This window comes from Typopeltis vanoorti, chromosome 6 (genome assembly GCF_054136105.1).
Source record: "Typopeltis vanoorti isolate ZY-2024b chromosome 6, IOZ_Tvanoo_1.0, whole genome shotgun sequence".
Classification (NCBI taxonomy): Eukaryota; Metazoa; Arthropoda; class Arachnida; order Uropygi; family Thelyphonidae; genus Typopeltis; species Typopeltis vanoorti.
Genome location: NC_143554.1, coordinates 134,269,489 through 134,280,436, shown reverse-complemented (window position 1 = coordinate 134,280,436; position 10,948 = coordinate 134,269,489). Strand labels below are relative to the sequence as shown.

Below are 10,948 nucleotides of genomic sequence, written 5' to 3'. Positions count from 1 at the left end.
CTGAACAGATTAGGGAGGAACTTGACATTGTTAGCATTCAGGAATGTGTAAGCAGCTAATCTAAGTGGTATGGCCTCTTAAATAGAATGGTTGAGGAAAGGTTAGCAAAACAGGTGTTTGGCAGGAAACAGACACACCAAGCTGTAGGTTGATTGATTCAGTTAGAAGTGACTTAGAAGCATGAAATGTTAGATATGGCAATATTGGAGTGCTGACAAGTAGTAGACTAATTTGGAGGAAAATTGTGGATAGGAGATTAACAATAATGTAAACTAATAAAGTAGTGGTGTCGTAGTAGCCTGAACATTCCTTGTAGGTACATACCAGTAAATTGATTGATTGATAGCAAGTTACATGTTGATATTTTGTGTAGAAAGTGAGGGGAAATTGCTCAAATCATATTTCAGTATGTTATTTGAAAACATGTTTTCATCATCAAATTCCTGCCATGTACCCTCAAGGGGTGTACAGGATATGATAGTACTACATGAAAAAAATTACATCATTATTAATTTCCTCTCTACAATTTTCCTCCAAATCAGTCTGTTACTTGTCAAGACTATAACATTATCAGATCTTATATTTCTATCGTCTAAGGCACTTTGTACCGTATCAATCCACCTATATCTTGGTCTTCCTCTAGGTCGTTTTCCTGCCAACCTGGCAGAGAACACTTGTTTTGCTAATCTTTCCTCTCCCATTCTGTTTAAGTGACCATACCACCTGAGATTAGCTCTGCTAACACATTCCTGGATGCAGACAATGTCAAGTTCTTTCCTAATATCCTCATTTTTAATATGATATTGCCATTGATGCCATCTGTTCACGCCTCTAATCTTTCTCAGGACTCTCATATCTGCGGTCTCTAGTCTTTGGTCAAGTGTTTTACTTCTGACCCAGCTCTCAGATCCATAAGTTAAAACTGGTTTGAACACTGTCTTGTATACAGCTAATTTAGTGTTCCAACTAATTTCTCTCTTATTCCATATGAATTTATTCAATTGACTTCCCACCATACCAGCTTTGCTGATTCTGTTGTCTATTTCTATATTTAATTTACCATCTTCAGTAAAAATCGTGCCTAAGTAGTTGAAACGTTTTACTTGTTCCACAGGTTCTCCATTCACAACACAGTTGACATTTTCAATGATTCTGCCTATTTTCATTGTCTTTGTCTTTTTATTGCTGACCTTCATACCATATCTATTATAACAGCTATTCAATTTAGTCAGAGAATCTTGCAGACTTGTAGCAGATTTATTTAGAAGTATAACATCATCCGCATAAAGCAAAGAGCTGACATTAACATCTCCAATTTTGATATCATGTTTAATACCACTTTCCTTCATAATGTGATCCATATAGATAATGTACATCCTTGTCTCGCACCAGATTTAACATTAAATCATCTTCCTGTACTTCCTTCAATTCTAACTGCTGACTTACAACACAAATAAAGACTAAGTATTGCTTGATATAATGCCCCATTGACACCATATAACTGCAGCATATTGAATAGCTTCTCTCTTGGCACCTTGTTATATGCATTTTCCAGATCGACAAAACTTAAATACAGATCTTTGTTATATTTTCATGCTTTCTCGACTATTTGTCGTAAAGTGAAGATCTGATCCTGACAGCCTCTATTTGACCTGAATCCAGCTTTTCTTCCACAATTCTTCTCAACCGTTTCTCAAGTATACTTGCATAGATCTTGCCAGGAACCCTCAGTAGGGAAATACCTCTGTAATTCTCACATGCAGTTTTATTTCCCTTTTTATATATGGGTACTATGAGAGCTCTACTCCAATCATCGGGAATTCCTCCCTCTGTCCAGGCTTTCTGAACTATGCAATGCAGCCACTGTAAGACTCTTATACCACCATACTTCAGCATTTCTGGTCGAATATCATCTACTCCTGCTGCCTTTCCACATTTCAAGCCTTTGATGGCTTTTTCTACTTCAAGTATGGATATGTATTCCTGACTGCATGCCTGGTCAGTGTTTTTTACCACTGTGCTGTCATCACTGCTTGTTTCATTTAGCAGTTTTTCAAAGTAATTACTCCATACTTCAAGGATATCTTTTTCTCCCGTTTTCATGTCACCTTTATCATCTCTAATTCCTTTTACAGCACTCTTTCCTCCATTCTTAAGCTTCTTCAACAACCTCCAGAATATTTTGCCACTTTCTTGATATTTATTTTCTATATTCTTGCCAAAGTCTTCCCATGACTTTTGTTTAGCTAGTTTTACACAGTGTTTAGCATTCTTGCATTTGTCTCTATATTCTCTAAGAGCACAAGCTGACTTATTTGACAGGAACTTTTGGTATGCTTTCTTCTTTTCCTTCACTGCCTCTTTAACTTCCTGTGTCCACCATGGAGTTCTGATTTTTTTATCCTTACAGACAACCTCACCACATGCCTCTATGGCAGAATCAATCAATGTTTTCTTCAGAGTTTGCCACTGAATCTCCAAGGTTTGATTCCTGTTTTCAAACTCTCATTTTTTCTTCAATAATTTTTGTGTATTTTAGTCTACAGTTCACATCTGAGAGCTGCTCAACTTTTATTCGCTTTAAAACTTTCTTACATGTTATTCTTTTCAATATTTCAATTTTCAATTTTATCCTGCTCACGACTAAATAGTGATCACTTCCCATTTCAAATCCTCTGTACTCTCTGGTGTCCTGCACCAGGGAGAAAACATCACTATCAACAATAACATAGTCAATGAGACTTTTCTTATTCCTTGCCTCTTCTCTCCATGTGAATTTGTGCACATTTTTATGTTGGAACATGGTGTTAGTAATAACCAGTCCATGTCCTGAGCAGAAATCCAACGGATATTTGCCATTATTATTAGCTTTGCTCTTTTCTCCAAACTTTCCCAAAATATTTTTGTATGTCTCACAATCATTTCCTACTCTGCTATTTAGATCCCCAACAAGGACCATCTTTTCATTTTTTTTTTGTGTCAGTTGCTTTTTCTAAAGCCTCAAAAAATTCCTCCACTTCTACCTTAGTAGAACCTTCTGTAGGACCATAGGCACAAATAAGTCTCATTGTCCAGTTCCCCATTCTCATATTTGTCCACATTACTCTACTTGAGACTGACTGCCATTCAAGAAGATTTGCCTCGTATTTTGTGTTGAATACTATGGCTACTCCTTTTCCTTGATTGTCATTGCCTGAATATAACATTTTGTATTTATTGCTCAGAACGATCTCACTAGTTTTGGTCTTTTTTGTTTCAATCACCCCTATTATGTCGATCTGGTACTTATCTAATTCCTCAGCTAGCTCCATTTCTTTGCCATTCAGGCTTCTTACGTTGATAGTACCGATCTTTAACTCTGGTGATGTTGAGTTGGGGTTTATTTTCAGATTTGTTCCAGTAGCTGACTTTTCGCTGTTCGCCCTGGTTCCCTGGCAAAAACAACGGGGGCCTTGTTTAACCGTGCGACGCCCCAGCTGGCATGAAATTTTATCATGTTGTACCATCATTCTATATTTTGGTTTAACCAATAAGAATACAATTTGGTCGGCTAAATCCCAAATTGCCAGCCCATCCTCGTCCATTCAATATCCAAGTAGATACCCAACAGGGTGCACCACGAGAAGGTGAGAATTGGACATTAGGTTAGAACCCCTGGTCGGTTCTCCGCATTCCTTTAAAGGCCATGTGGAGGTCTCCTCTCAGTTATACAACTTTGACCCTTAAGCACCCCAAACATGTTTTTTCTTTAATATTTATATATTACAAAAGGATTCATTTGAACTGTTGACAGTTATTACCAGTAAAGTTGTTAGTGACACGCGGAGAGGTGATGTATTTGAATGGTGTTAAGGTTTTTTTTTTTTTTTTTTTTTTTTCCCTCTTATATTGGATTGTCTTTTGTAATAGTATGTTTGTGTGATAGTCAGACTACATATAGGCATTGTTAAGATATTGTGATATTAAAATTGTAGGCTTTGGTTGTTGTTTTTATTAATGGGCTAGTTAAGTTACAAAAATGGTGGCAGTAAAGAAGCTCAAACCAGCAATGCAGAGGGTTTCAATTCCAAGTTTTTTCCTGGGTTTTTTGCAGTGGATACATTGCAACAGTTATGTGTATGGTTTTTAACCTATGGATCTGAGAGCTGGGTTAGAAATAAAACACTTGACCAAAGACTGGAGACCACAGATATGAGACCCCTGAGAAAAATTAGGGGTGTGGACAGGTGGCATCAATGGCAATATCATATTAAAAACGATGATACTAGGAAAGAATTTGATATTGTTAGCTTCCAAGAATGTGTTAGCAGAGCTAATCTCAGGTAGTATTGTCACCTAAACAAAATGGAAGAGGAAAGATTAGCAAAACAAGTGTTCTCTGCCAGGTTGACAGGAAAAAAAGATCCTGACAAAGACATACGTGGATTGATACAGTAAAAAGTGCTTTAGAGACAGAAATATAAGATCTGATAATATTAGAATTTTGACAGATAATAGATGGATTTGGAGGAAAATTGTTGATAGGAAGTTTTTCATGTAGCACTATCATAATATCCTGTACGCTCGTTGAGAGTACATATCAGGAATTTGGTGATGATGATATTTTTGTTACATAGCAGTGAAAGTTATTTAAATATGTCTAGTGCATGTATTCCATTAAAACTATTTATTACAAATCTCTATGATGAGGAACATTGGAAATCTACAAGAAGAAGATATGGTAAGCTACATTTGAAGAAAGTTAATCTGCATAATAGACTTTTGTTCCTTAAGCACTGTTGTACAGCTTATATTATTCCTAATTTTGTTAAAATTAGAGACAATCCAGTCATGTTCTGTGCAGAAGATTTATCAAACAGCAAGCAAAGGGTTATTAGTAAATCAAATACATGAAAAGAAGAAGTATTTATATTGAAATAATGCTCTGCTTCCGGAACGTGAAAGTATAGGTAGGCATTCAAAAATCCGGCCATCGATAATCCGGTTCCTTCAGATCTCTGGCATGGATTTCGAATATCCAGAGTTAATGGCAATTTCTCTTGGAACAACAAAATCTACAAGCAGATAGAGGGAACTGCCATGGGTTCCCCCCTCTCACCCCCCCTTGCCAATTTCTATATGGAAGATTTCGAAAAACGAGCCATAGACTCAGCCCCACTCAAACCTTCTATCTGGCTAAGATATGTAGATGATGTGTTCTCTATTTGGCCTCATGGCCCAGACACGTTAGACTCCTTCCTCAGTCATCTCAATAGTCTACATCCAAGAATCCAGTTCACTATGGAAAAGGAAAAGAACAATTGTTTACCCTTCCTAGACACCTTAGTCACACGCCTGCCTAATGATACACTTACCTTCACCGTATACAGAAAACCCACACACACAGGCAGATACATTCACAAACTCTCCCACCACCACCCCTCTCAACAATATGGCATTATTAAAACTCTTACCAAGAGAGCCCACAATCTTTGTTCCAGTGGAACCGCCCTCACTAATGAGCTTAACCACATACACAGCACTTTCCTCTCTAATGGCTACAGTGATCACAGTATCAAAAAAATAATCAACTCCTCCCCCATTCCCCTTCCTTCTCGTCAACAAGATTTTAAAAATGCCATCACCATACCTTACATCCGTGGCACTTCTGAAAAAATAGCCAAGATACTAAAACAGTACAATCTACACACAGCATATAAGCCCCACCGCAAACTGGCTACCCTTATCCGTTCTACGAAAGATCAGCTCCCTCCTCTCTCTCTGCCTGGAGTTTACAAAGTACCCTGTTCCTGTAAGCTGGTCGTACTTTGGACAGACAGGCAGATCAGCATCCATCCGTCTAGAGGAACACAAGTCTTACATCTTCAAACACAACTATGGCCATTCAGGCTTGGCTGACCATGCTTTGGACACTACCCACAGAGTATCATGGAAGAAAACCACCATGCTCCACCACAGCAAATTCAAGAAAGAGAGACTTTTCTTAGAAGCAGCAGCAGCTCTCAAAAACCAACCAAATCTCAATAAATATGGTTGCATTAAGCTTCCAAAGATTTGGGAAACACTCATCACCAGAGTTCCCACCTTACATTCCAGGCCACCTACTACTGCCCTTAGAGGGCGCTCTACCTAGATAGGACTTTAGTGTCACCCACGTGGTTGGGCTTAGTATTGTTTGTTATTTGTGCATATGTTACATTAATTGATTTTGTAATCCCCGTAGATGTCCTAGTGACTAGGACGAAATATAGGAGTATTAAATTCTATTTTAATTCTTTGTGAGTGTTGTAAAAAATCCATTAAGCCTCCAACATGATGTCCTCACAGCACTTAAGCCTCTACACACGTATTCTAGTGAGTTCAGTTAATTCAGGCACCCCAGTACAGAAGTTCATATAAGAATTCAACATTAAGGATGCAGTGTACTGTGTTGCCAATGCATGGAAGTCTGTGAAAACATCAACACTGAAAAATAGATTTCATAAATTGTGGCCAAGTTGAATGTTTACTTCTCATTCTGAAGAAGACACTGAAAATAATATTGCAGAGTTTAGGGTTCCCAAAGAAAAGCAGCTTATACAGGAACTTCTTGCTTATGTTAAAGATGTAACTACCGTATTTTCTGGTGTATAAGACGCACTTTTTTACCTTAAAAATGGGTGCGTCTTATATAATGAAGGTAAAGATTGTTTCCTCTTTTCAAAGTCATATGCACTCCCTTTTATGTTCCAAGATCTTTGTAGGCAGTTAATGGTGCAATCAAATTGATGCGTGACCTTCACGTGACTTCTAGCACGTCATTGGCTAAGAACTTGGCATGGTCAGAAGGAGATTTTGTACAATTTGCATAAAGAAAAGTGCGCGGAACTTGGAAAAATTGCGAAGTGGCCAGAATTAGAGACCGAAGTTTTGAAATGGGTGCAAGAAAATCGGCAAAATGGCATTGCCATTTCAACAAAAATTATTCGTACACATGCAGTCAAAGTAGCCTGTGAGCGTAACGTTGAAGATTTTAAAGGTGGAGCGTCATGGTGTTAGCGTTTCATGAAACGCAGTGGCCTTTGTATGCGTACAAAAACAAAAATCAGTCAAAAAATGCCAAAAGAATATGAAGACAAAATTATTTCTATATTATAAGAAATTGATGATAGAGAAGAGTCAGATGACAGTGACATGGGTTTTGCAGGTTTCTGAAAGGTCAGTTTACTATTAAAAATTACCTATTATTTTATCCGTTTTTTTTTTTTTTTTTTTTTTTTTTAATCATACTTTAAAGTTTAGGTTTTTTCCAGAAAATTGTATTAAATTTCTTGGGTGCATCTTATACACCGGAAAATATGGTAATCCTGATGCCAAGGAGCTTTCATCAAGGATAAATGAAAATATTTTAACAGAATGGATGAATGTCGATGATAATGTGCATACAGTTCATCATCACACTGATTCTGAAATTGTAGATGTGGTTAAAAGTCTGGAGAGAAATGCCTCTACAGATAGTGATGAAGATGAAAGCAGTGACAAAAATGAGGAAGATGTGAGAGAAAGAATTTCTATTGACAGGTTAATTACATTGACAACTGAACTGCTGGCTGGACTAGAGCAACGAAGTTTTGTAAGTGAACAAGAAATCACGAATGTTTACTTGCTCCAAGATAAACTTATTAGAGAAAGACCCAAATATATGAAGCAGCAGACACTGCACGATATATTCAAGAAAATAGCTAGGAAGTAGGAAGAAGCAGTGGTGTCCACACTTAATAATCCACTGCCATTAACTTCAAGTCGACCAGATGTGCCGTCACCACCACCACCATTTTATTAATTAAAATTCTGAGGAACTATTTTATTCAGTAGCAAGGCTTATACGTTGATCATACATAACTGGTAATTAGCTTACGGAATTAACAACGCATATAAAGGATATTAATTAAAGGCAACTTTAATGAATAACTTCAATATTTCGGCAACGTCATGTTGCCATCTTCAGGAACATAAAAATATGGTATTTTCAATATCAGGATTTCGGAACACAAAGACTACATCCGTTTTCACCAGTACAGCCACTCTGGGCTTGGCAGGCCATGCCTTAGATACCAACCATAGAATTCGTTGGAAGAAAACTAAAATAATACACTGCAGCAAGTTTAAGTACGAAAGATTATTCAAGGAATCATCAGCAGCTCTAAAAAACGTTCCAAACCTCAACAAATTTGGGTGCATGAAACTACCCCAAATTTGGGAGACTTAACATTATGAGAACTTCAGCCCAACGGCCAAGACAACCAAATTAGCCTGCCAGAGGGCACCATTAGGACTTTAGAAACAATATTAGTTTCTTGCCTTCTTCCGCATTTGCTTTTGTTAGTGCCTGCGTGCACATACCATATTTTTATGTTCCTGAAGATGGCAATGTGACATTGCCGAAATATTGAAGTTATTCATTAAAGTTGCCTTTAATTAATATCTTTTATGTGTTGTTAATTCCATAAGCTAATTACCAGTTATTTTATTCAGTTGAACTTAAATTCTGTAGAACCATTATATTTAGTTGGTGAACATTAAAATTTCATAAGCTTTTCATTTAGTGTTTAATTTTCTTGCTTTAAAGGACTGTACAGGTAGTCATTTTCTGTTAAAAATATACAGCATATATAACCATCCAAAATCCGGCACTTTCAAAAATCCAGCACCCTTCAGGTTCAGAGGTTGCCGGATTTTTGAATACTTACCTGTACTATAAAAGACATTCTCAGTCAAGTCCATTTTGAATTAATATCTTGTATTATAATATTCTCAGCCAGACAAGCATATTTCATTCATAAATGTAGATTAATCACAATATTTGTAATTCATGTTTTGAATGTAGTTAACAGTCTGTCTCCCTGATGATGTTCACTTAACATAGGATGAAATATATTGGAGTTTTTAACTTTCATGGCAGCAAATTCTGTATATATTTTTCTTACACTTGTAAGCTGCAAAAGTTATTTAAATATGTATAGTGCATGTTCCATTGAAACTATTTCTTATAAAGGTGTTTTGCTTCCATGAAAGTCAAGAAATTGTAATGCATCAGAATGGAAATCTTCCCTGTGAAGAATAGCACTATGATGAATGTTATGTGTAGTCTGATATCCATCAGACTAGCAATAGACTATTACGAATACAAAATCAGATCCACCAGATTCACTTTCTGTCCATTCATTTCATTAGTTAGAAATAGGATGTTTTGGATGTAAGTTACAATGGGAAAGATCTGAAATACATCATTGCTGTGATATGATACATTATAATGTATTATATTGCTAAGATAGTATGGAGAGAGTAAGGGGGTGGGAGAATTCTTCAATCTCTATTTCAGTTTATACACATATGAAGCTGTCACATCAGTGTGAGAGCAGACTGAAGTACAGTACAATAATCAGTGTGCCAGCTTGTACAATGTTGATAAATGCAGACCCAGTTAAGAGAAGAATGAGAAACCTAAGACAAATTCCTTCTCAACGATTCGGCTTATGAAGGCCTGGACCTCCATTGTACACATGCATGCGTCTCTCAAAACTTCCATATATGGTCATGCATTGACATCCGATCATGATGATCGGATGTCAATGCATGTGTCTTTTGAAATTGCCATATATGGACATGGGTTAACAGCATTACATAATGGTGTCATATGTCACATTATTTTAACAATGCCCATGGTTAAGTTATTACAAATACAAAATTATTGCAGACAAAACTGATATTTCATTAAGTGCGTTTCCCCTAGAAAAACATGCAAAAATGAACATAAGTTACATATCATGAGAGATTTTACAGTATCTTTTTAAACTTTTAATACAGATGATTTCAAAATAAAACGCATCATGTTAATGCGAACAAAGACAATTATCAGTTTTTTTTTAAATAACCTGTGGTTGTTTAAAAAATGTGAAACAAGACATATTTCTTGATCATTGGGCATCTGACGACAATACATTTACTTTGTTATAGAAATTGTTTTCTTATATCTTGTATGCAGTGTGTATTGCGTATTGTATTCTCACTTGATTATTATATGAACATTAGATAATGAATTATATAATCCTCATTATATAAAGAATAAAAAAATTCAGCCAGATCCTTTAAATTCTTTTAAGATGGTACTAATGAGAGATTTATATTGAACATTCATTTTGAAAGACATGTTTGCATTTTGTAGAAATGGATGATTCAGAGAATGATGCTGATACCTTAACATATAAAGAAATGGTACGAAGAGACAAGCGGAGGTGGGAAGCAGCCGATAAGAACAAAGATGGCTTATTAGCAAAAGAAGAGTTTGCTGATTTTCTTCATCCAGAAGAAGCACCCCATATGCAAGATATTGTTGTCACAGAAACTTTAGAGGATATAGATAAAGATAAGGATGGGAAAATCTCACTTGAAGAATATATAGGTAAAATATGCTATATATATATATTTATCTTTTATATATATCTTTTGCCAAAAATGTTAAACATCTCTAGAAAAGTATAATTGGTGCTGCATGTTTGGGCTAAAATAATTGTCTGCTTCTATGCAAGGATAATTCTCAGAGGAAAGAAAATAAGGAAAAATCATTGTATATCTTTTAACACCCCCCCCCCACACACACACTCGACTTTGCAGATCTTATATATCTATTTATATATATGACTCAATTACTCTTTCATGCTAACTTTACTATAAAAAAATAAAATTGTATATGTTGGCATAAATTTAGACATAACAATAAATGACTCAGTTGTGGAAAATTAACAGCTCAATTTGATTATAATTAGCATATTAAAAATTTTTTAAACCTTCCTTAGACAAATATATCCTTCATGACTATTACTGTTCCAAAACACATTTATTGTTCTTTGCCATTGTGATGAAAAGAATAAACATCACCTCATTCAAGTTGGCAGCTTCCACGTAGTTA

General features: G+C 35.9%; 1 protein-coding gene across 1 annotated transcript in view; it reads left to right on the top strand.

Moving 5' to 3' along the window:
• Positions 1–10,948, top strand: part of LOC150105961 (calumenin-like) — a 57,594-nt gene that overhangs the window by 34,704 nt on the left and 11,942 nt on the right. The window contains exon 5 of the mRNA XM_090394453.1: positions 10,205–10,441. Coding sequence (XP_090250579.1) covers positions 10,205–10,441 — 237 coding nt within the window. The remainder of the gene's footprint in view (positions 1–10,204; positions 10,442–10,948) is intronic.